Source organism: Nansenia antarctica (genome assembly GCF_963989245.1).
Source record: "Nansenia antarctica genome assembly, chromosome: 10".
NCBI classification, from domain to species: domain Eukaryota; kingdom Metazoa; phylum Chordata; class Actinopteri; order Argentiniformes; family Microstomatidae; genus Nansenia; species Nansenia antarctica.
In genome coordinates, this window is record NC_137680.1 from 34,122,553 (window position 1) to 34,149,712 (window position 27,160).

General features: G+C 43.7%; 2 protein-coding genes across 2 annotated transcripts in view; one reads left to right on the forward strand and one right to left on the reverse strand.

Annotated features, from left to right (window-relative positions):
• LOC308166910 (kinesin-like protein KIFC3) overlaps window positions 1-4,884 on the forward strand; it is a gene marked incomplete at both ends in the record, with an annotated part of 46,988 nt that extends 42,104 nt beyond the window's left edge. The window contains 3 exons of the mRNA XM_080541235.1: window positions 3,311-3,440; window positions 4,214-4,443; window positions 4,738-4,884. Coding sequence (XP_080397361.1) covers window positions 3,311-3,440; window positions 4,214-4,443; window positions 4,738-4,884 — 507 coding nt within the window. The remainder of the gene's footprint in view (window positions 1-3,310; window positions 3,441-4,213; window positions 4,444-4,737) is intronic.
• A 12,192-nt stretch (window positions 4,885-17,076) lies between these two features.
• Window positions 17,077-27,160, reverse strand: ccdc12 (coiled-coil domain containing 12). Its single transcript, XM_080540386.1, has 7 exons — window positions 27,060-27,160; window positions 23,299-23,381; window positions 19,093-19,172; window positions 18,936-18,997; window positions 18,785-18,819; window positions 18,380-18,456; window positions 17,077-17,424 (listed from the first exon to the last, which is right to left on the reverse strand). Exons 1-7 carry the CDS (start codon window positions 27,138-27,140, stop codon window positions 17,345-17,347), a joined length of 498 nt encoding a protein of 165 aa, XP_080396512.1. The 5' UTR covers window positions 27,141-27,160; the 3' UTR covers window positions 17,077-17,344.

Below are 27,160 nucleotides of genomic sequence, written 5' to 3' on the forward strand. Positions count from 1 at the left end.
GTTTCGCTACTAGCCCAACTGTTAGGGCTAGGGCTACTACTAGCCTTGCTAGCCCCCCGACGACTAGTGTTCATCTTGGTTCAGTGGTGGAGCCATCGGATGACCTTGGGATGGACCAGCCTAAACAGCTTATTTTGACCAAATATCCAGTCAGAATGTTTGGTGCAAAAAAAAACGATAATTCGCCTCTAGCTGGTATAGGAACAGGGACTGGCTTGAGTCTTCTATGAAAAAGGACGCCGCGTTTTGCTACGCGTGTAGACAATTCAAATCATCTGATGCAACCTTCTCCATTAGGGGATTTAATGACTGGAAACATGCCGTTGAAACAAACAAGGGCTTAAATAAGCATGCCCTTTCAAAGGAGCATTTAGCCTGTGAAGCAATGTGGAGGGATTCTGTAAAACGTAAAGAGACGGGAAGGGAGATTTCCACTCTCAACTCCGAACAGCTGGCACGCAACAGATATTACATGTCAGCTATCATTGATATGCTCGAGTTTTTAGTGGTCAATCAGTTGCCCCTACGTGGAGATAATTGTGGTTTTGCCGGTGTGCTAGACGATGACCATGGTTCCGTTGGGCTTGTCGCTGTTCGAGTACACCATGCGTAAAGATGCAGAACTGGCAAAGATCACACAAGCAATTCCACATAATGCACGCTACACCAGCCCAGTAATCCAAAACGAGATTATAGAAATGATGAGCAAACTTGTGACAGAGGAGATAGTGAGACAGTAGGGGACAGCTGTTCCAGGCCATGCCAACTATCATCCAAGCTTATACACTCGCCCTAACTCTGGGAGCGTCTACCGCGACTTGTGAAAAGTATTTTTCAACACTTAAACATGTTTTCTCTGAGCATCGCCGGCGCAGCATGTTGCACAAGTGCAAGGCTCAACTGATTCAGCTTCTTGCCTTCGAAAAGGACCTCAGCCACAAGCTCAAGGATGAGTGGAAGATTCAGCACTGAAAAACGCCGCCTCCTTCTTTTCTGAGCCGGGAGGAGACGAGAGAGCGAATTCAGGCTACGTTAATATTGTGTGTGTGTGTGTGTGTGTGTGTGTGTGTGTGTGTGTGTGTGTGTGTGTGTGTGTGTGTGTGTGTGTGTGTGTGTGTGTGAGCACCCGCCGTGGTGATGTTTTGCTAGTTGTATTCTCGACAGCTTTTTCAACTGGAGAGATGAGCTGTTTGCACGGTTATGCTATATTTAATGTGCTTTGTGTATCACGTGTTCAATGATGAGGATCTGGCTGATCCTATTTGCTGTAGATGGGTGGTTTTAATGTGATGATCACACGATCGGTCGGTCATACTGTATCCCTTTTGGAAGTGCACTGGTTGCGTGCCAGTCTCCTAATTTTAGTTACGTAGGCTATCCCTGGCATTTATTTAATTCTTGTTCTTGTAAGTGTGCCGGGTTGGTGCCAATTATTGACCTGTGCGCATTGTAATGCACAACTTGGCCTCTCCACGCTATAAAGTAACTTGCATTCAAATAATTTTAGCTTAGACCTACTCGGGTCGACAAGGCCTTGTAATAAACCAGCTTCGCCTGTGTTTATTGTTATGTTATTTGCTGCATTCTGATCATTTTAGGTCTATTCTTCATCGGTAGGCTACGTGTCCAATTTAGCCTCTGCCACCTGTCAGTGTTGCATGACGAATACCATAGCATATCGGATTATATAAAATAGTTAATAATAATTGTGCCCCCCCATGCAGTTCATTGGCCCACCCTAAGACTGGGCCCTGGTGACGGGTCTGGCCCCCTCACACCTTGAAATAGCAGTAATACCACGTTCATTGATATAATGACATAAAGTATGGAAAGAGGGGATGGCCGTTTTAGAAGGGGGACGATTTTGACTGTTTTTATTTCAGGGGGGATGCCATTCCCCCTCATCCCCCCTCAACTCGAGTGCTGCTTATACTGTAATAATATAATGGTCTTATTCTTATCAGGTGACATTGAAAACATGATTGCGAACTCCCTTTGCGAACTCCCAGACACCGGAGAAACTCCAGTATAATTTAGCGCGTGGCCGGGCAAGGTCCGTTGTGGAACGCACTAGGCATGTTGAAGGGGAGATAGACAGCTCCGGAGGGATATAAAGAAAGACTGAAATACAATCATAAACATCAGTTCCCTTTAAATCTTGAATTAAACTCATTTTCTCGGCTGATAACAACATCGTTAATTTTATTACGAGCCACTTGCATGAATTACAGTAGGCAGTGCGGCTCACATGCCTGTAATAACTCTGCATAACCAGTAGGTAATGTGCGTACGCAAGGTCAATACCCGACGTAGAGCTACGATCGTTTCCACGGTCAAATCGACTCACGTTGGAATTGTATAAATCACTACATTGACATGGTTTTCTACGTACGACACGGGTAAGATCAAAATTTGATCTAAGTACTTTCTAGAAATGAGGCCCCTGATCTATCATTCCCAACAGGCCAATCAATGAAAAGCTCAATTGATATCTTCCTTGGAGGTTGAACTTGATGCCGACATGTGGTCAGATGCTTTTGAATCTGCTAAGAAAATATTCACCTGCAATAGGCTCAGAGAGAGTCAGTACAGAATATTACACAGACTACAATGCACTCCCCACTTCCTAAACAAAATTAATCCCCAGATTTCTCTGTGTGAAGTGCAAAAAAGATGTAGGATATTATTTTCATTGTATCTGGCAATGCCCCTTGATATCCAGATACTGGAAAAACATTGCTAAGGAACTTAGCTCGGTATTCCACACTTCGGTTGGGGCTGAGTCAGGCTTGTTTATTCTGAATATAGCTATGGGGCAGCTCCCTCTCTCCACTGGACGGTTGACTTTAATGAGTAAACTTCTAGCGAGGCGATGCATCCTATTCCAGTGGACCGAGGAGAAACCCCCCACAGTCACACAGTGGTACAAAGAAACTTTTAAGGTCTTTCCTATGGAACGCCTCAGTGCTACATTAAAGGGGAATGACAACTTTTTCTATAATATTTGGCAAACCTTTCTTGATTATCTCCCTGATGAATTAGTTGACCTACTGCAGAAAGGGCTCCCGCGATTTGTTTTCACAAATAAATCATAGTCATTTGTTTTGCTTTTGTAGTCTCTTTGCCTTTGACATGATTCTGTTGTGTTTGATGTGTCATGTATGTGCAGTGCACTAATGCAACCCATGTATGCTAACCATTGTTTGTTTTGTTTTGTAACTTGACAATACCTGTGCTGTCTGATTGTTCTGTTGTGCAAATTTAATAAAATATTATATTTAAAAAATAATGGATTTTGTTGTTTTGGCAGATTTTGGCAAAGGCCCGTCGGAACAGGATCACATTCGGCACCCAGATGAACCAGCACAGCTCTCGCTCTCACGCCCTGCTGTGCATCACTGTGCTGGGCACAGACCTGGCCAGCGGGGCCAAAACCACAGGTCAGTCACACACTGCTGTGCATCACTGTGCTGGGCACAGACCTGGCCAGCGGGGCCAAAACCACAGGTCAGTCACACACTGTGCATCACTGTGCTGGGCACAGACCTGGCCAGCGGGGCCAAAACCACAGGTCAGTCACACACTGTGCATCACTGTGCTGGGCACAGACCTGGCCAGCGGGGCCAAAACCACAGGTCAGTCACACACTGTGCATCACTGTGCTGGGCACAGACCTGGCCAGCGGGGCCAAAACCACAGGTCAGTCACACACTGCAACGCTCTCACGCCCTGCTGTGCATCACTGTGCTGGGCACAGACCTGGCCAGCGGGGCCAAAACCACAGGTCAGTCACACACTGCAAAAAATCAGCTCTCAAAAACAAGAAAAAAAAGCTATAAAATGGGGAAAATATTACTAAATTATCTGGCAACAGAACAGGAACATTTCAAACATTGCCAAAAAACAAGTAAAAAATATCTAGTCTCAAAGAACCCACATACATCTTAAAACTAGTACAGACTAAAAACAAGTACATTTGTCTGGATACAAAGCCTTGATTTAAGTTATTCTTACTTAGATATTACTTTTTGCAGTAGCATACAGGTCAAATATACACACTGAACATGATCTCCTCCATATTACTGCATTAACTATGGCTTAAAAAGACCTACACAAATAATAATACATTATAATAATAATACATTATTATGAATAATAAATCAAACTAGACATGTCAGGCTCAGGTTTAGTTCATACTGTATTTACTCTGTAGGCAAGCTGAACCTGGTGGACCTGGCTGGTTCTGAGCGTGTGTGGAAGTCTGGGGCGGAGGGAGAGAGGCTGAAAGAGGCCCAGAACATCAACCGCTCCCTCCTGGCCTTGGGGGACGTGATCCAGGCCCTGAGGGGCCGACAGACACACATCCCCTTCAGGAACTCCCGCCTCACCTACCTGCTGCAAGACTCCCTGGGCAAAGGCAACAAGACAGCCATGGTGGTGCAGGTACATATACACACTGTACATCAAACATGAATCAAATACTTACAGATTATATATACATTTATATTTATCAAATACTTACAGATTATATATATATATATATATATATATATATATATACTGTTTATATATATATTTATATTAACCATACATCCACACTAATACATCCTGTGTATTAATGAGTAATGAGTATTTGAGATGTACTGGATCAGTACACAGGTCCCCCTAGGTTCTCTGTAAGATGTGTGGTTAGATTCTCTCTGGAGGTGGTCAGTCATCGTGTTGTTTGTTGTCCAGGTGTCTGCCCTGGACAGTAACGTGGGGGAGACCCTGTGCTCCCTGAAGTTTGCCCAGAGAGTGTGTAAGGTGGAGCTGGGGCCTGCCGCTAGGAAGATTGAGGCAGGAGGAGGAGGAGGAGGAGGCCAGGGTGACTCTTACTCCTAAATCACCCCGCTTCCTGTTTCCCACGGAGCTATGACTCCAGGGACTCCACACACAGCCAACCAAAACCATCCAGAAGCAGCAACAACATAACCCCGCCTACCCGGCTAAAAACAGTCCAATCCTTCTAAAGGGCTACGATGACTTCGGGGGTCTCGGTGACATCAGCAATTTTTCAAGTGGAGACGTATTGGGGATAAAAGAGCCATCATGAGAGGCTGGAAGCCCTGGCTCCTGTCAGTCTGCTCCTGCATGCGACAGTCTCCTCCCTTCCTCAACGACACAGCCTACCCTGAGTGCCAAGACAACCTCTGCCTCACCGATGACTACACATTTGATACTTCCTCTATAGCCACGATAACGCTGTTTCCTTTGAATTGCATCGCTGAAAGACTAGAGTTGTCCACCCAGGTGTGTAGGCGATTTCCACTTAAACCACCACAACGCTTAGAGCTGCTTCATAATCCAGTTGTTTTAGCTAAGAGACGAGTGCCACTCTATTGACACTTCTGTTTGTCAGTATTCATTATCTAGCTATATCTATAAATAATGTGTGAGCTTCTTTGTTTCCAATATAGGCGACATATGGTATATTTTAAAAGGTGTTTAGGGCATCTGAGTGTTGTGAAGTGCGGGAGTCCCAGAAGTCTCTCCTCTAGTCCTCGTCTCCTTCCTTCTCAAAATTGATTTGGAGGGTATTTAAGGGGAGTCACCCAACTCTGTAACCCAACTCTGTAACCCAACTCTGGCCTTCTCCTTCAACATATTTAAGGGGAGTAACCCAACTCTGGCCTTCTCCTTCTACATATTTAAGGGGAGTAACCCAACTCTGGCCTTCTCCTTCTACATATTTTGAGCAGCGAGAGATAAGAACAGAGACGAGGAGGAGAGATAAGAACAGAGACGAGGAGGAGAGGGAAGCCTGCTGGGACGCACCGGTTGTTTCAATTATGACTTCTATCACATGATCTGTTATGTGTAGTTTCTGTCAAGTTGAGAGCTGTGATCTATGAATGTATGAAATGTGTTTCTCTCTTGTTAAGCCTTGTTAGGGAGGTGAGGGGTCAGATGACCTGAGTGAGGGAGGTAGTCCTGTGTGACACTGTTGTAATCGCTAGAAAGGAAACGACATGTGCAATATCTCCCTGCAGGACCAACATGTTTGGGGACGGGGGGTTGTGGGGAAGTACGCTTTTCAGGCCAGTCTAGGTGCTTTTACAGCAGTAACAAGTGAAATATCATACCAAAAACTCAACATTGTGTGTTTTTCCTTCATAACTGTACCTACTGTACATTTATTAATCAATCTTGATAGTCAAATGTTGGGGTAATACTAACTTTTGATTTTATAGAGTAGCAGGACATTCATGTTGCAGTAATAAAAAAAACAAGTGGAATGGAGTCACTTTAGAATCTGATTAATGATGAGTTTTTTGCTGATTTTCAGAATAAATATGGAATACAAAAATTGCAGTGAATTCATGACCTGATCTGCTATGGAGTTTAACTTGAGCCTAATTAAATCAAAAGCAAAGAAATATTTTGTGAGAAAAAAAATCCACTTTGTAAGCAAAAACATAGATCTGTAAGCAAAAACATAGATTTGCAAATTTTGTAATATTTTTTGTTTGTTCTCAACTCCAAAACATTTGTTTACAAAGCTCAACTTTCTTTTGCTAAATTAAAATATTTGTTTGCAAAACAACAGCTTTGCAAAACATGAGATTTGCAAAACATGAGATTTGCAAAACATGAGATTTGCAAAACATGAGATTTGCAAAACAGTTCCGAGTACAGTCAGGGCGGGACCTACAGCAGAAAGAAGTAACGCACGTCCCTATTGGCCAGTGTCGATCCGAGTGATCGCTTAGGGCGGGCACTTAAACGGAAGTCCTTTCTTTCAGACAAAAGTTTCCCCGCCAATCCACAGAAGAAGCATTGATATTTCCATGAGTGATACTCTCACCATATTCCTGGCAGATTTCTGGTATGTTCACACTAATGTTTTTATGTTTGGACCGGTGCATGTAACCTGCTTTTGTTGAACGTACTGCATCATCACCATCCTCTGGTCATCGATCAACTTTTCCTGATGACTGACCGCAGCAATGCTGTCGAGTCTGTTATTGCTGCCTGATCGCCACAATGCCTGTTAGCCTAGCTTTTAGCTATTATCTGTTAGTTGGCTCTTATGCTTGTTCGGCGATCATTTCGGTTTACTTCAAAATATAAAATGTCCTTGTTGCTTCCTCCGCCCTTCGCCAATCTTTCCAGTAATAAAAATGCGAATTTACAGTCTTCTTCCCTCACCTGTACCTAGTGTAGTGACATGTAATTATTGATGATAGCTTGTGAGGTATTGTGACATTTTCCCCTCAATGATAATACTGATACTTTCCAGGGTTCCCGCGCTGGTCTTAAAAAGCCTTAAGCCCAATTCACACGGCCCCGATTTTGTGGCACCGCCGAATTCGATTCCATTGTTTTGAATGAGACAATGCACACGGCGTGCAATGTGATTTTATTGCACGACAACATTCGATTATCCATTCACACCAATTGAAATAATTCAAAGAATTGAGAATCGAATGTTCGGCGGTGCGACAAAATCGTGGCCGTGTGCATTGGGCTTTAGTCTAAAATCCAGCAATCCGATTTATATGGCCTAAAAAGGTCTTACATTTAAGTTATTAGCTCTAAAAAATTAGGTGCAATGTCTTAAAAATGTGATTAGCTTGTCCTGCAAGGAAATCAGTCCAACCACATCTATTTACGTGGAAATTAATCAAGCTGGAACTAGGGCTGGGTTCAAAAAATCGATTTCCCGATTCTGAATCGATCTTCATTAAATGAGCGATTTATCGATTCATAAATCCCGAGATCGATCTTTTTTTTTTTTTTTTTTTTTTGCTTAAAGCTTCAACCCGCAACGACATCTCGTGGCCAGATCTCGCGCTACAAGAATTTATCATATCTCACGCAACGTGAGGTCTCAACACTAAAATCTAAAAACATGGCGATGGCAGGGACACTCAAGTCACCACCAGGCTTAAAGTCAGATGTCTGGGTGCATTTTGGATTTTAAAAATGTGACGATAGAGATGAGCTGGACAAAAGCAAAGTCATATGTAAATAAAAAGTACATTCATGTAACTGCTTTGGAGTCAATTCATTGATATGTTTAACAATGCTACATGTTATAGGGTTCCTTGAACCATTTATAGCATTAGTTCGGAGAATCTCTTTCATATTCAAGCAAAAAAATTATATTGTAACTAGATCGAATCGGAATCGAATCGAATCGAATCGAATCGTGAATCGAATCGAACCGGGAGCTGTGAATCGGAATCGAATCGTTTTGGGAAATCAGTGGCGATACGGGAGAAATTATTGGCGAACGAAGCTACGTAGCACGGGGTCATCCCTATGTTCCCCGGGTCCTATGTTCCCCGATTTCTTAGCAAAAAAAATATATTTCCGAAAAAGGGTCCTATGTTCCCCGCCTGCCGTTGTGTCAAGTGACCCCAGGTGTCGTTATGTGGTACTGCATGAGAGTTTGACGTGCGACCCCCGGTGTCGTTATGTGGTACTGCATGAGAGTTTGACATGGGTCTTAAGATGTCTTGGAAATATGAAGAACACAATGAATGTCATAATATTGTCTCAGCATTTTATTATTTAAAAAACAACATACACAAATACATAATCATACTGTGGATTACTAATTGATAAAGACATTTACAGGAAATTGCAGGAACTATTATAAATAGGAACAAAATTATTATGTGTACAACATTATTATATGAACAAAATGATTATATGTACAAAACCTTTTGTAGGTATGAATGAATGGACTTTATTGTCATTGCTACAGTACAGGTACCAAACAACGAAATTTAGGAGGGGTGGCTCCCCTGGTGTTAGGAAAGGGAAGAAAAAAAAAATCACTTTAAAAAAACAAAAAAATCACAAGAAGGACACTATTGGACCTCGGCCCAAATCTAGTACTGAACCTGACCCCCCATGCTAAACCATTTGGAAGTACAGTATACTAGGACTCCAATTCAGACACACTGGGGGGCTGTCACAAATCTACTAACTCTAATCAGCCTGGTCTCACACGGCAGACGGCAGAATTCGACGTTTATGGACAAACGTCGAATTCTGACGTGAGATCGCATCCAAACGTCGAATTCCGACGTGACATTTGCATCCAAACGTCGAATTCCGACGTGACATTGGGGTAGCTCGTTCTGATAGCGCAGGGGTGCGCCTGTTATGTGCGCCTGTCGGGGATTATTCCATTTTGAATTGGAAACCCTATGGTTACCCTAACCCTAACCCTAACCTTAACCCTAACCCTAAATGTGGCCTAACTAATTAATGCAAGTGCAATTCAAAATGGAATAATCCCGAGAGAAGCCCCGACAGGCGCACATAACAGGCGCACCCCTGCGCTATCAGAACGAGCTACCCCAATGTCACGTCGGAATTCGACGTTTGGATGCAAATGCCACGTCGGAATTCGACGTTTGGATGCGATCTCACGTCAGAATTCGACGTTTGTCCATAAACGGCGAATTCTGACGTCTGCCGTGTGAGACCAGGTTGCTCTAATTATTTAAAATACAAATAAATAAATAAACAAGAATGTGTTGTGTAACAACTCCCCCAAGATTCCCCTCCACGACAGAGAGACTAAACTGTCCTTCTGAAAGAGACTACACTGACATCCTCCATCCCAGACAGACTACAATGACCACCATCACAGTGTGACATGGGAGAGTTACTCCATATGAGAGTGGAGAAACCTATTCTTCAGGTAGCATGTGTTCCTGATGAATGAATGAATGAATGAATGAATGAATGGTCTTTATTGTCATTGCTACAGTACAGGTACCAAACAACGACATTTAGGAGGGGTGGCTCCCCTGGTGTTAGGAAAGAAAAAAAAACTTTAAAAAAACACTTTAAAAAAAGGCTATGTACACTATCCACTATACTATACTATACAGATAGACGACTAGGGTTGTCATATTGCACATAGTGTTATTGCACATTTATTTAAAGTGTCGCAGTTTGCAGGCTTGACATTGTTTTGCAAAAAAATTTCAGTCCAGCAGCTGCCATCAATCCGTCCAGTGCTGAGTCTGAGGGCTGTGGAGGTGTGGGGGCCCACCCGCACCCTCTGGGGGCGGTCGGTCAGGAAGTCCTTGATCCATGCACATATAGAGTGTGATAGACCCAGGTCTAGTAGTTTGGTCACTAGCCTGTCTGGAAGGATGGTGTTGAAGGCGGAGCTGAAGTTCACAAAGAGCAGTCTCGCGTAGCTGTTTCCCCTCTCCAGGTGGGATAGAGTGGCGTGGAGAGTCGTCGCGATGGCGTCCTCTGTGGACCTGTGGGCTCTGTAGGCGAACTGGTATGGATCCAGGTTGGGCGGGAGGCGTGTGAGTATGTGGGCCCGGACTAGTTTCTCGAAGCACTTCATGATGATTGGTGTGAGTGCCACCGGGCGGTAGTCGTTTAGGCAGCTCACCGTGCTTTTCTTCGGGACTGGGATGATAGTTGAGGTTTTCAGGCAGGGTGGGATGGTGGCCTGGGACAGGGACTGGTTGAAGATGTTGGTGAAAACCCCGGCCAGCTGGTCGGCGCAGTCCCTCAGCACCCGTCCCAGGACGCCATCCAGCCCCGAGGCTTTCCTGGGGTCCACCGCCTTCAGCACGCGTCTCACTTCATGCTCTGTGAGGGTGAGGCTGCTGAGAGCTGGAGAGAGTGGTGTTTGTGTTGTGGTTACCTCCGTTCGCCCCTCGTCGAACCGGGCGTAGAAGGTGTTCAGCTTTCCCGCCAGCAGGGGGTCGTCCTCTGCGGCTGTGTGCCTGTTGGCTCTGAAGTTTGTCATGTGCTGAACCCCCTGCCACATCCGCCTGGAGTCGTTGCTCAGGAAGCATTCCTCAATCTTCTCTCTGTGGTCTGCCTTGGCCTCTTTGATGCCGCGCTTTAGGTTAGCCCTGGTGGTGCTGTACAGGGGTGTGCTCTTCCCTGCGAAGAAGGCGTTGTCCCTCTCGTTGATCAGTTTTTGGACCTTCCCAGTCATCCATGGCTTCGTGTTGGGGTAGACCCGGACCCGTTTGTCCACGGTGACTGAGTTGGTGCAGTTCACTATGTGGTTCAGAACCGACGACGTGAACTGTTCCAGGTCCTCATGCTCATATTCCTGCCATGGGGTGTCATTTAGGCAGATCTGCAGTGGAGCGGACCCTTCTGGCCAGGTTCTGACAGTCTTAGTGGTGATGGGAGCACTTTTCCCCATGGTAGTGTATGCTGGGATCAGGAGGATTGACACATGGTCAGACATGCCTAGATGAGCTAGCGGTCTAGCCTTGTAAGCACGTTTGATGTTGGTGTATACCTTGTCCAGTGTTTTTTCTCCTCTTGTTGCACATTTAACATGCTGATAGAACTTGGGTAGTACTGCCTTCAGGTCGACATGATTGAAGTCTCCTGCTATAATGTGAATTGCCTGTGGATCTGTGCTTTGTTGACCACTGATGACGTCATATAGCCGCGCCAATGCTAAGCTACCGTCTGCATTTGGTGCAATATAAACGCTTGTAATATACACTGCATTGAATTCTCTCGGTAGGTAAGTGGGTCGGCATTTAACAGTCAAGTATTCCAGGTTTCTGATGTTGTGGACTACTCTTTTATCAACAATTTCACAGTATTGCCCATTGGTGGCAGTTGACTTCATACCTATCCCAACAAGTTGGCGTGGTTCCCAAAAACATGTATGATGTAGGAACAGGAGGGTGTCAGTGATAGCCAGGGTGGGAAGAGAAGCTTTGCTCCCTCCTTGTACTCTTCACAGCCTGTCAGGGGATCTTCTCTGTGGAGTGGCAGGAACACGGTCCCTTCAAACAGGAGCTGTGGATTCTCTGAAAATAAAAGACATCAAGTATTAAGGTAGGCTATAAATATAATAGAGTAAAGTGGCTAAAGTACATACATGTAAGTAATGGTAAGTAATGGCATGGAGAGTGCCCCCGAGAGGCGCCCGAGAGGTGCCCCAAGAGAGGCACGCCTGCCCCCTGACAGGTGCGCCTGACCAGTGTCATGGTGTCATGGTGAATCCATAATGGTACGGTGTTGCCTCAAGGCAACATTTGCAACTTACCATAATGGTACGGTGTTGCCTCAAGGCAACATTTGCATTTTAACATCTAATCCATTACTTAATTAGCAAATAAAGTAAATTAAACTATTAGAAGGTAAGCTTTACTCAGCTATTATTATGAATATATTTTTTTCCAGATTGAAAAAGGCCAGGAAAATATGTTTTCAGACGATGTTTGTGGAGAGAAATGTCTAAGCTGATCCTTGTGGGAAGGTCTGGAAGAAAGGGATGCTGCATGGCCTCCAGAGAGACATGTGACAAATTCAAACACTGCCTTTGGTTCCTTATGACCCTGCCTATTTTTCTAAGTATTGCATCATAACTGGGGATGCATTGTGTGAATGTAAAAGGCCATAATGGGTATGTTGCCTAGAGGCAACAAGGTGCCATAGAGGGTTAACTATGAGCCGAAACAAAAATTTACGAAACATCAAACACAGCAGAGGACAGGAGGGCTCTTTAAACAGGAGGGCTCTTTAAACAGGTGGACGAGTTGCCAATTGGTCCGGTACAGGCGCGCTAATGATGATGGACGTAACATCAGTCCAATCATGGGCGGGCACCGTGATTGAGAAAGGATTAAGAAAGGATTTAAAATTGTGAAAGGAGGAGACACAGAGGGGAAAATGTTCAATGTCAAAATGTTCATGCCATCTAATAACATTTAGGGCCTGATTTACTAAGATCCCAAATAACGATGACATTCATTGTGTTCTTCATATTTCCAAGACATCTTAAGACCCATGTCAAACTCTCATGCAGTACCACATAACGACACCTGGGGTCGCACGTCAAACTCTCATGCAGTACCACATAACGACACCTGGGGTCGCACGTCAAACTCTCATGCAGTACCACATAACGACACCTGGGGTCGCTTGACACAACGGCAGGCGGGGAACATAGGACCCGGGGAATATAGGACCCGGGGAACATAGGTACGCTCCCCGTAGCACATGCTTTTGTTTCGAGTTGGCTGTCGTTTAGTCAGCACGTTTGTTTCGAAAAAAGCTATCATATGGTGTCGCGAATAGGTCTAGAATTCTATTTAAAGAGGTCTAAAAGGTCTTAAATTTGACTTGTTGAAACTTGTAGGAACCCTGACTTTCATGGCAGAATGGAAAACCAATCACCTCAACCTGGCAGAGCACCATTGCAGGTAGGCCGTTGGTGCATTTCTTCCAATTCATACATACATTTGGCCAGGGTGTTGTGTGGGAAATAGAAGATTACTTGTTTTCCAGTATTGTACAGCTTGTGCCTGACTGGAATCAATTGTTAATAACAACATTTTATGCTTTTCTCTGTATTATCAAATTCCTATGGTCTGCACATTCACTCTGATTGCAGCCTGACCAGCGTGCAGCAACCGAAGCTGCTCAGAATGTCCTGGCTTTGTTCAGCCAAGCAATCCCTGAAGGTCCGAGACATGGTCAGAGTACCAGTATGGAGAGACCTGCTGTTGATTCAGAGATGACCAGGTAGAACATCTACATCCCATGTTCCACATTGTAGGTAAATTGTTGCTAAACATTTCCATGTAGGGCTGGGCGATATGACTGAAATCAATACCACCACAGCAAGTAGGTCCTGGGTTCGTTTCCTGCCTGGGATGCTGTGGGCGCTGAGGGTGTGTCCCCATGTCCCCAGTGCCTACGGCCCAGGTGGGATCATCAAAAAGGACCTTTCTGTCTGGAGTTTGCATGTTCTCGTGCTCCCTGCGGTTTTGTCTAGATAAAACCCCTAACTAAAAACATGCCAAAGAAAATCAATACGATAATCACACTTCTAACATTGTTCTAAAATCATATAGATCCTTCCCTGGATTTTTCCAACGTAGAAGAAGCCGCAGTCACCCCATCAGCTACAGACCAGCTAAAGTTGTCAAGGCGGCGTGGAGGCCACTTGATCTAACACATGTGGGAATACGGTACATGTGGGAAAACTAGGGTTAGGGTTAGGTGCTAGGGTTAAGGTTATGGTCAGGATTAGGGTTAGGGTTAGACATGCCAGCATGTACCAAGTCACCCTAGCACCTAACCCTAACCCTAGTTTTCCCACATGTACCGTATTCCCACATGTACCGTAATATACATACTGTATTTTCTGTAGATTTACATACTGTTCATATGAAACACACACATCTATGAATGCCCAATACTCTACAGTGATATATTCTGAGAACAGATACTGTAAGGTTTCTAAAAATGTGCTTTGGCAGTTGTGAAAAAAAAGAACATTCTCACACACTGAACATTGTGTTTTCAGTTGTTTTGTTGTAGTCTGTAATGATGCGTATAGTGTTTAGATTTTTGCTGGCTTTGAGCAGCTGTTTTGGTGTGAAAGTTTGAGTTTTGAAGAGAGAAGGTGTGGTTTTGTTTATGTAGCTTTAGAAAAGTGTGTTGTGTTTAGAGTTTTGGGAAAATGGAGGATAGTTTTGTGAAATGTGTTTTAGCAATTGAGAAAAACTGTAATACAAGGACACACACTAAGTGTGTATGTGCAGTAACTGTATGTATGTGACGTATGTGGTTAGATGTGTAGACTGAAGCTCAGCTTCTACCCTAGGGCCATTCAGGCCCTGAACACAGCAAAGACCTAGATTCTAGGCCCTGGACAATCAAGACAATTTGATGGCAGCTACTAGATTGTAATCATAAGTGCAATATTGAAATACAACTGTGAACATTTCAAACCTGCAAACTGCGACACTTTAAATGAATGTGCAATAATACCATGTGCAATATGACAACCCTTGTGTACATAAGGTCCAGAGATAGGAAATGTTAGGATATTTATAGCATAGCATAGAGTACAGCACAGTGTTTTATTTGTATAGTATAGTAGTATAGTATAGTGGATAGTGTATATAGCCTTTATTTATGTAAACCAGCTCTTCTCCCCTCTTGTTTTTAGTAAAAAAAAAAATCCAAGCACCAGGGGAGCCCCCCCTCCTAAATTTCGTTGTATGGTACCTGTACTGTATTAATGACAATAAAGACCATTCATTCATTCATTCATGTGGCTACAGGCCCCACGCTTTCAACTGCCAGGCTCTCCCTCCGTCTCTCTGGGGCCTACGTCCAGGATCGGCCTGGTGACAGACTAGACAGCATTATTAACATTGGCCATGGAATTGTCCTGCCGGAGACCGGCTGTTACCCATTGACGCATCCTGTCTGTCCATAGCTCCCGCTCTGTAGCATCTCCACTCCTCCTTATGGTGGTGACAATACCCGGTCCCTTGTGGGGGTCACTACACTCATTGGTGTGGTTAATCTCATGGTTCTGCTTGTTTGAGGTTTTCCCAAATAAGATATATATGTATATGTACACATGCTATATTTCGGTTAACCTACACAATGTTTTTACTTGATTCCAGCTAATTTGTGAATGAATACATTTTTGTTTGTGTATGGTCAATCCATTTTTATGTAAATATGGTTTCATGCTGTATTGATTTACAATAAATTCATTGCATTTCATTCAAGCTTGTTGCTTTACTACAAAAAACACATCTGATTGAGGAAGACTACAAAACATTGAGAAAGGATTTGGTAAACCAAGTATTTCATGCGTCATATGGTAAGAGGGGTGTGGCCATAGCAATTAATACATCTCTACCATTCTCTGAAGAGAAAGTGATAAAAGATAATAGAAGATATGTAATGGTTGACCCTATTACACCATAGCTAAAGGTAATGAATCTTTTTTTCATTTCATACCTATTTGAATTAAAATGATTAACAAGCATAATGGCACAGAGAATGCAGAGATGTGTATATATACAAAGGGTTGAAATATATGTTATTATTACTTTATTATCACATAACAGCTATCCGCTTGTTAAGTCGTGACGTGTTTCCGGGTCCCAAGGTTGGCTGAGGCGCTGTCTTCGAAATGGAGAAATAATAATAATAATTAATTATATTTATATAGCGCTTTTCCGAGGCTCAAATACCCTGACAATATGGAGAAAACGGGAAAGTGCTGTGTCCCTTGTTGAATGAATAGATCCAAGTCTAAAAAACGATTAAACTGTCATTCTACCGCTGTAGTTCAGAGGTACTCTGGTGCAGAGAATTTCTGGTTTGGACTCGGAAATAGTTAAACGTCACTTTTGACGTCAAGCGGATTTGAAGCAAACTATGGAAAATGTATAACTGAGTAGTGAAATACTCAGAAATAGTGAAATACATTCTTAGAAATGTCTACCGTGTCATGATTACAAAGATACCACTTGAACACACACACTGTGACACATTGGTCACACGCGCGATGCGCGCGAAACACGCACACAACACACAGTTTCAGATCTACTAACGGGTCTTCGTTGTCATCGCGAATCATAGCGAATCATAGCGCTACCTATGGCCGGAAAGGGCAGAACCTATGACCGGAACCGGAAAATCTGGTAGGGTGGGAAAATCCGGTCCAAACATAAAAACATTAGTGTGAACATACCAGAAATCTGCCAGGAATATGGTGAGAGTATCACTCATGGAAATATCAATGCTTCTTCTGTGGATTGGCGGGGAAACCTTTGTCTGAAAGAAAGGACTTCCGTTTAAGTGCCCGCCCTCCGCCTTGTCTCGTACTGGATTGGATAAGCTATCACTAAGCTATCACTCGGATCGACACTGGCCAATAGGGACGTGCGTTACTTCTTTCTGCTGTAGGTCCCGCCCTGACTGTACTCGGAACTGTTTTGCAAATCATGTTTTGCAAATCTCATGTTTTGCAAAGCTGTTGTTTTGCAAACAACAGGTTTAGCAAACAAATATTTTAATTTAGCAAAAGGAAGTTGAGCTTTGTAAACAAATGTTTTGGAGTTGAGAACAAAAACAAAAACAAATTTTTTTGCAAATCTATGTTTTTGATTACGGATCTATGTTTTTGCTTACAAAGTGGATTTTTTTTCTCACAAAATATTTCTTTGCTTTTGATTTAATTAGGCTCAAGATTAACTCCATAATCTGCTGTCTCTATAGGATGTTAACACATACAAACAGAGCCACGTGTGTTGGGGAAATCCATTTTACTGGAAAAATAGAATAAAAACATTGTAGAGTGTATGGAAGTCACCGTTAAACAAATAGCTCTACATTTAAACAGTATGGTCTGGCTCTCCCACAGGGACTAGCATTCACAGCTGAAAGGTATCACTGTATTCGATTGACATTCCATCTGAAACTGACAATCTCTCTTCATACAACAACAACAAAAATCAACTGTACAGAATAGACAAATGTAGGGTCTGAGTCAAAGGGTCAGTTGGTGCTGGAGGGTTCAGTCTGAGTCTCCCTCTACCACCTGGACCGCTCCCACTGCTGCAGCTAGCTCCTCCTCACTGCCTTTCAGACGGTCACCTGAACACACACACACACACACACACACACACACACACACACACACACACACACACACACACACACACACACTCTCTGTTTACACCTGAACACACTGCTGTGAAAAAGTATTTGTCCCCTTCCCAATTTCGTCTGTTTTTGCATGTTTGTCACACTTAAATGTTTCAGATCATCAACCAATTTTAATATTACACAAAGACAACCTGAGTAAATAGAAAATGCAGTTTTTAAATGATCATTCCATTTATTGAAGTCAAAGAGTTATTCAAAACATATATCACCCATGTGAAAAAGTAATTGCCCCCTAAACCTAATAACTGGTTGGGCCACCCAAACAACAACTATGTTACGATCACTCAACTAAAATGCATTGCCCCTACATCTACTGTATGAGAAGTCATCTTCTCATCATTCAGATAACTTTCTGCTACAGCCTCATTACATTTATGGTCTGATTATAGCATTGTTCATTAAAGCCATACATCCAAATGACATTCTGCTCACGAAAAATGCGACTCAATATTGTGATTGAGCAAGAATTAGCAATACAAAGTCTACAAGCATGTGTCGAGAGCAACATGATTCATCATCTTAAGTTCCCTATTCCACCCCATCTATCATTCCACAACTAAATAGCTATAATTGCCAGATTTCTTTTTTTTAACTAAACCAGACTGAATCTGTCCCTTTATGGTTTACACTGTTGTAACATGTTGGCCGAGGCCAAGTCTATTCTGAGAATGTAGCTCATACACAACTGCGGAGGAATCACATCAATGATGTCATCATGTGGCATCAAACCCACTTGGGATCTGGAATCCGCAGTGCAATTAACCCATTACACGCCTGACCTAGTCAGCACACATTCAATATCAATATTGTTAAGAATGTTACTGAGGAAATGAAATCAGACAACACGTACGATATGGAGGCCGATATCACGAGGAATACTCACGGATTAGTTCAGCAATGGCCTTCTGTGTTCTCTTCTCCAGCTTCTCCAGCTTCTTGGCCACATCTCTCTTTAAATCCCTACGATAAATATGTGGATGTTAGACCACATCGATGCATGGGGAAATTACAATAGGGCTACTGTTATATCTTCATCAAAAAAAAGGCTACACCTTAACTGTCCCTCCTGAAACATCTACTTCCCCTCTACCCCCCCCCCCCCCTGTACAGTTTCTCTACTGTTAAAAAAAGAAAGAAGAATTGGCCTTCTTCTAGCACTAAGACTGCCAATAGCCCCTGGTCCCGAGCATAGATTACGTTTTTCCCTGGATAGATGATTCACTTACTTAGTCAAATGTTTCAAATGTAAGTTGCTTTGGATAAAGGCGTCTGCCAAAAAATGTCTTACCAATCTGGTTTCCTTGGGGCCAGGTTGGCCAGATCCTGTGGAGGGGAAAAGAGGAGAGACGAGTATGAGCACACGCGTCCACAAGAGGGTATTTCAACAATCACTGGTTCATGGACGACGTGAATGAGAAAGGGAAAACCCCCTAACTTACCACTTCTTCAATGACGGGCTCTAGGTTGGCCGCCTCTAACTGGTCCTTCACTTTGTCTTCCACTGAAAGCACAGGGACACAGAGACGGTCAAGATACCCGCCACGGCCTCTGCAACACACCCCCCTACCCACCCCCCTGCCACACTGAGGTTGTCACCTGATATGGGTTTCGCCTTGGGCACCTGTCTCTCCTTCAGCTCCTCGTCTGTGGGGGTGTAGTTCCTCAGCTTCAGCTCTCTGCAGGACAGGACAGGGACAGGACAGGAGAGAGAGACAGGACAGGGCCAGGAGAGGGACAGGAGAGAGAGACAGGAGAGAGAGAGGAGAGACAGGAGAAAATATGGCCTGTAGTGTTACAATATTGTATTGTTGTTATATTTGACTTGTAAAATGCATATTGTTTATGGTAGTGACACACACACACACCAGGGTTTCCGTTAGAAAAATTTGCCGCCGGACATCGTGTCCGGGAAGATTTCGATTTACCGGACAAACGTGAATTATTCCGGTCATCATATTAAAATATAATAAAAAATTTTTTTTTCAAAATCATATTTTTTTTTCTCCAAATCTAATATAGCTGTTTGTCGCGGTGATTACTGTTGTGTAGCGACCTATATATGCCATTTAATGTCTATTTCTCATCCGATACGATTAGATGCGAGCTATATAATAATATAACATGATTCGCATGCGCGCTATGCCATTATGTCCAGCGCTGAACGGGCGCCTCACTGGGAACTGAACAGACAGCATCGATCAATGAACGGACTCCACATTACGTTAACTGAAGTTTGTTAAATTGTTTGGGATTAATGTGAGTTTTCAATTTTCTCTTTCCAGTTTTACCCTTTTTTAAAAATGTTATCAATAAAACAACGTCATTTCTATAACCAGGGGGGTGTTCCATCGACGTCGCTGGAGGAAAGTCTGGGCTTGTTTTGACAAGTCTCGCGAGATCTATCAAGATATGCCTGGATCTTTTTAAGAGTCTCGCGGGACTTGGCGAAGTGGGCCTAGGTTTTCCTTTGGCGACGTTGATGGAACACCCCCCAGGTCTCGCTGGTTGGGAAGGCATTTTCGTTTAGCTGCCTGTCAAATCATACTTAGGGGATAGCCCTGTAAGCTCATACGGGTCTGTATGTCGTCCTGAAGACCGGCTGTTAGATCATATAGCTGAAGTTTGTCTCCATCTTACAACACTACTTTACATTGTTAGCAGGCTCATAAAACAAACCGTGTTAGTTGACTAGCGATGTGTCATTGATTTTCGACAACGCGGAAATGTATTCACATTTTTCGAAAGAAAAGTCAAAGCATTAGAACGTAGAACGGAACATCGCACGCGCGCGGAAAGCCACCGGCCCCGATTTGGCCAGAACTTTTTTTTCCGTCAGGAGATTTTCTTTTTGTTGCTTGAATCCCTGGGCTCCCCCGCACACCGTGATTTAATTCGCACACTGTCTTAGTGTAAATGTTGTCCGTTTCGTTTGTTATCCTTGTTATTGTGCGATAAAGATAAGGCTTTCCGCTTCGGGCCACCATTTTCAGCTGGGCACCGGACACACACACTCGTGCACGCGCGGCACTGCCCGAGAGAGAAGGACCCGCCCCCTTTGGTTAGCCTATAGGCTGGCTGGAGGGGGCGGGTCCTTCTCTCTCGGGCAGTGTGTGTGCGTGGGTGTGTGTGTGTTTGGTGCTCAGCTGAGAATGGTGGTGATTATTTTCACCGGACATTTTGTCCGACGAGTTTTCAGTTTGTCGGACTTCAACAAATGTTACCGGACAAAGACCGGTAATTACCGGTTAACGGAAACCCTGACACACACACACACACACACACACACACACACACACACACCAGGAGGTGGCAGTGTAGTCAAAAGTAGTACTCCGTAGACAGGAGGATTGAGGAGGCCATCTGTACATCCAACACAGCTGCACATCTTTGTGTCAGTCCTGGGAATAAGGCCTCCCTTTATGCTTCTGAACACATCTCATTAGCATGTTCCACCTGCTCTGTGGGCTAGCCTGAAGATGACAGCTGAGGAGGGGCTTCTCCTCTCTCCTACGAGTTCAATTATGTCATCTTTCGTCGAGGCTACTCATGGCGAGATTCTTGGCGAGCTTGGTTGACATCTCTGTAGATTGCACCCGTGGCGTCCTAAAACAAGAGCCCCTTTAGCAGGAACCCTGGATTAACGTGTTGACTAAGGATTCCTCAGAGAGAACAGTTTTGTCCTTTGATCTGAGCGTGGGGTAGTGATGAGGCTCAAGGACAGGGCCATGGGCGTGTTGTTCTAGATGCATCCATCAGAGCCCGCTGTCAGACCACGAGCGGGGTTGTATGGGTACGGGCTGGAATGCTAGTGATGATCTGTCTAAGCTCAGGGCAGTCAAACTCTAGTCCACCACGCATTTGAGTCTACCTCACAAATCTCTCCTTGAGGAACTTCCTGCACCCACGCCCCCTCCTGTCATGCACCCACGCCCCCTCCTGTCCTGCCCCCACCCCACCTCCTGTCCTGCCCCCACCCCCCCTCCTGTGGACATCTTGCTCCATGGTTTTGCGATTCATGTGATTCTCTTACAATATGGAAATGAAGGAGGGGGGGAATGATCATTTTTTATATTAGTTCAAGTGATTTAGATATTTGTCCATCCTTAACTCGGACAAATATCAGAAGCAATCGTTGTTTTTTCCCTGGTCATCTACATTACTGTAAGTGACGACACAAAAATAGCAAAACATCCCACCAAGGGAGGAGTGAGTACAAACGTGCCTACTGCTTAAGACCGTCATGTTCTATGACACCGTTGTTTCGCAATCTGATCCTCCCATCATGCAATTTTAATACTGCATGCCTGGTCACAAGATATAGTCCACTGCGCTCACACGAGACACTCTCTCCGTACACACAAATGAAGAAGCCACGTCGTACGGTTGCATAGATCAACGCTTCTGGAACAAACGGTCAGGAACACGTCCAGTACACAATTCATTCGTTTTCTGAAATAGATTTGACCCACAAAAAACAAACAGACACGGCCCCTCAGCCACTGTGAGTGCAAGGAGAAGGAGTGCCAGCACAATCGTCAAACATAAACAACGGAAAAAACGGTCCTACAGGAGAGAGAGAGAGTGACAGAGAGAGAGAGAGACAGAGAGAGAGTGACAGAGAGAGAGAGAGAGAGAGAGAGAGAGAGTGACAGAGAGAGAGAGAGAGAGAGAGAGAGAGAGAGAGAGAGAGAGAGAGAGAGAGAGAGAGAGAGAGAGAGAGAGAGAGAGAGAGAGAGGTGGCGGACCTTTCCTGCTGCCTGAAGCAGAGCCCTCTAAGCTACAGGATATTTGAGCAGCTATTAGCACAGCACCCTGATCCAACCCAGAGTAAACACTGGCAGTATCACTCAACTTGTTGAAGAGATGGTGTTCAGATATGGGGGATATATTTCTTGTTGACATACTGTATGTGTGTTGCTTGATTCTGTACTGTCTTCTGTGCTCCAGACCTTTCTGTGTCAAACAACTTGGCTAGCAAGCCACTTACAGGATGTGAGCTTCCCTCCATCCAGGATATATACAACAGGATATATACAACAGGATATATACAACAAACGGTGTGTCTGGAGTATCATCAAAGATCCCAGCCACCTCAACCACAGTCTGTTCGAACCGATGCCGTCCAAAAGACGAAGCCTCTTCCGGAGCCTCAGGGCCAAAACTCAAGAGGCTAACTAACAGCTACTTCCCCCAGGCGAACAGGCTCATAAACAAGCCTACTGTAGACAACTGACTATCATCCCCAAGCACAGCCCATGTATACGGACTACCTAAACCTTAAGCCCCTTCAATACTATCGGTCCCTTTACTCAATACTACATCTCACACCCACTGCCACCGAGTGCAATACTCATGACATTCTACTTGTTCTATTTTATTGTATTATTTGCACTGCTAATTGTATCCTGTCTTATTGTCTATTTGTCTCCCACAACTGTCACTGCAGTTGACAACTGCCAAATGTCTCACTTAGCCCGTGTCTTATACTACTGTCACTCTATTTTATCAAGACTTATCTTGCCTATTGCCTTACTGTCTTGTGCTTTTTTTTAAATTATCAGATTTTTACTCCCTTACAGTTGTGTAATGTGATAAGAATAAAAAAAATGAATAAAACTTGAAACTTGAAAACTTGAGCAGAAAAGCACAATGAGCACCTTTTCAACACATGGGCCTAGTCTGTAGGACCATCTCATCATGTTTTGGAAACTGGACTTGAGAGTATCTGACTTTGTGACTGATTTCATTTGGACAGTAACACCCGTTGTTTTTGTGCCGTACATTTCTGTGGCACTGACTCACCGATGTCGTTCCTCTTCAGCCGCCTCCTCTCCCTCTCCCAGAGCTCTCTTGCTGTCAGGCTCCCCGTCCTCCTGGTCCTTGCCCTGGAAGGTGACAACAGCAGTCATGAGTGGTTCGCCAGCAAACTCTTACTATACTTGTGTGGCTCAAACTGTGAGAAGAATCACAAAGACTGAACACGAAAAAACTGAATAGATTAAACCAAAACACAATCTCGAGACTAACAGCCGAATAATAAGGATGCTAAATTGTGGATTTAAGGATCTTTCAAGACTGACACGGCCACATCCATCTCTCCAGAACAGAATCAAGACTGACATGGCCACATCCATCTCTCTAGAACAGAATCAAGACTGAAATGGCCACATCCATCTCTCTAGAACAGAAATTACAGAATCAAGACTGACACGGCCACATCCATCTCTCTAGAACAGAATCGATGACGACAATGATTCACTGATTGCACAACAGATCAACTTAAAACATATATACAGTGGGGTGCAAAAAATGTGGACACCCCTAGTCAAAATGCCTTTTACAATTAATATCTAAGTGAAAAGAAGCAAACCTAACCTCTAAATGGTACAAAGATAAACATGACACATTTCATCACATTTTAAAGCAAGGGTTATTTTTTTCCCAAAAAAATCAAATTTGTTTTTAGAATTTTTCCCCATTCTTCCTGGCAGAACACCTCTAGCTCAGAAATATTCTTCAGCCGTTTTGCATGCACGGCATGTTTGAGATCTCACCACAGATTTTCAATAATATTCAAGTCTGGGGACTGTGATGGCCATTCCAAAACCTTCATCCGTCTTTCCTGGAGGTAACTTCATGGTTAATTTCGAGGTATGCTTTGGGTCATTGTCTTGCTAGAATGCCCAACCTCTCTTCAACTTCTAAAATCTACAAACATACCTTCTTTGGTCGTGGCCAAAAAGTTAAATTGTGGTTGTCAGTCCAAAGCACATTGTTCCAATAGGCTTCAGGTTTCTCAAGGTTTTCTTTTGCATACTTCAGACGCTTAAGTTTGTGTTGAGGTCATAGGCAAGGCTTCTTTGCTGTTTAAGGTACGCTGTATTGTTGTCCTAGACTGGTGTCTGCTACTCTTTTTTGCAGCTCTTTTGCAGTGATGTGTGGGTTCTTCTGAGCATTTCTCACCAGATCTCAGGCCATTCTAACTGAAATTTGTCTTGGTCTTCCAGATCTTGCCTTGACTTCAATTGTTCCATTTATTTTTCCATTTTACGATGATGTTTCTCTGACAGTGGAAACGGGTAGTTTGAAACGTTGCAAGAGTTGGTTTTTTTGCCTTCTCCTTGAGGGTGGAATTGAACTATCTTGATTCTGACATCCTTGGACAACTGTTTAGAGGAATCCATGGTTTTTAACACCAGACACAATAGCCAATGCAGTCGGATACTTTAGAAGGCATGGAGTTACTTCAGAATATATAGTTCAACCCTGGAATTATATTCACCTGACTCATTGAAACCCCAACGAGTAAATCACCTTGGTCGGGGCCTTAGTAATCATCTTCTAAAACTCTGAAAAATGAAAATAAAAATAAACCTTGCTTTTAAATTTAAATTCTTTAAATTTGCCTTTTAAAACCTTTAAAAGGTGTCATGTTTAACTTTGTAGCATTTAGTGTTCTGGTTTGCTTTCAATCACTTGGAGATTAATTGTAACAGACATTTAAACCAAGGGTGCTGACATTTTTGCACCCCAGTGTATGCTACCACTCTAGCATGAATACACTTCTACTCATAATATTAAAAAATATATATATTATGTGGTCACACAGCAGGCTAGTAGCCTAGGCTTATTTGAATTGGTAAACAGACTTGGCACAACCTCTGGGTTGTTGAGGTGAGGTTATTTGGCAACATCCAAATGGCAACATTTACATTGATGACTGGTTTTATGGCTGGTAATTTATCTGGCTGGTGACAAGTTAGATTGAGGACATGATATCTTGATGCAACTCTCAGGCCCACTGGGATGGGGGGAGGTGAACCAAATCAGACCACAAGACAGATGAGAGGTACCCTCATGAACATGATGAACATCATACAAATTCGCTTCTAAAAATACTTCCACTACAAAACATAACAGATTATGTCAGATAATGTCAGAGAAAATGTACGAATGTTGGAAGAACGACCCAAGTAAAGTCCAAGAACCCCCCCCCAACCCATGTTTTCCTGGAGAGGCTTCCTGTCCACCTGCTAGAACAATCCAGAAACTGACTCATTCTCCCAAGTAGGGTACATCAGGAAAACAATTGCATGCTTCTGGAATGTCAACAGACGTTTATCAAGCAAAAGCTAGCCAAGCCCACAAGCGCATACTCTGTCCAACCCAGGATTAGCCAAACACACTGAAGGACATTCCAGATCTAACGGCCAAAAGGGTGGCTTGCCCTGGAACAAGGTTTCCTGTATAAGCACGTGTACAGTAGCCTAGTGACATTTAGAGGACGCTCTGAGAAGAACAAAAGAACAATGTAAGTGACATGATTGTGGAACGGAGGGGCAGGCTTTGGGTGTGTTGGTATTGTAGCTCCTTCTCTGCTACACTGTTCATACAATCACTGTTTCAGAAAGCACAGCTGTGGTGATGCACTCCAAAAGAAGTGAGTGATATCGAGCCAATCTTTTTTTCTGTGACAAAACTAGCTTAATACCATGCCATGCACACACTGACCATACAACAATAGTGTCAAGAATGTCACATTCAGCTCTCTTTAAAATGCACACAGGTTAAAGGTGCCTTCTGGGTAGACGTTAGAAGTTCTGGCATTATGAAGCAACTCGTCTGGGGCTCAATCCTACATATAGTAGGATCTCCATCACTCAACCCTACATACAGTAGGATCTCCATCACTCAACCCTACATACAGTAGGACCTCCATCACTCAACCCTACATACAGTAGGACCTCCATCACTCAACCCTACATACAGTAGGACCTCCATCACTCAACCCTACATACAGTAGGACCTCCATCACTCAACCCTACATACAGTAGGACCTCCATCACTCAACCCCACATACAGTAGGACCTCCATCACTCAACCATAGGACCTCCATCACTCAACCCTACATACAGTAGGACCTCCACCACTCAACCCTACATACAGTAGGACCTCCATCACTCAACCCTACATACAGTAGGACCTCCATCACTCAACCCTACATACAGTAGGACCTCCATCACTCAACCCTAGGACCTCCACCACTCAACCCTACATACAGTAGGACCTCCATCACTCAACCCTACATACAGTAGGACCTCCATCCCTGAGACCTCTGCTGTCTGAGAATGGGCTATGGTTTAAACTGTCTTAATACGCAATTAAGCTTAGTATAGCTGTCTTACCACTTCCCATCCCTGTAGCATGATTAATCATATATGGTTGTTGTACATCATTGTTTGTAAACTATGTGCTTTATTGTTTAATGTGATGACGCTACTCATTAGGCTAGCTATGCTAATGCATATCTCATGTTGTTTTCTGTCCCATCAGGTTAGACAAAGACAAATGTATAACTAGAGCATAGTATGTTCCGACTAATGATGAAGGATGGACTAGCAAACTAATGAATACAAACTAACAGTACAGAAGCTAGCTGACTAAGCCAATGGAAGGCTAGCTTGGGAATGCTAACCACGGAACTTAGCTTGCTAGCAGGTTTCTTACTAGATCTAACTCCTATGTTATATAACTATGTTATACACAGTGATGTTGAGACCCACCTGGTGTCTGCCTCTCAGGGCTTTCAGCCTTTCTTTCCTCTTCAGCGCTTGTTCCTGCAGCGACCCAACCGTCTGCTCCATGTTAGCTTCTCACGTTGTTC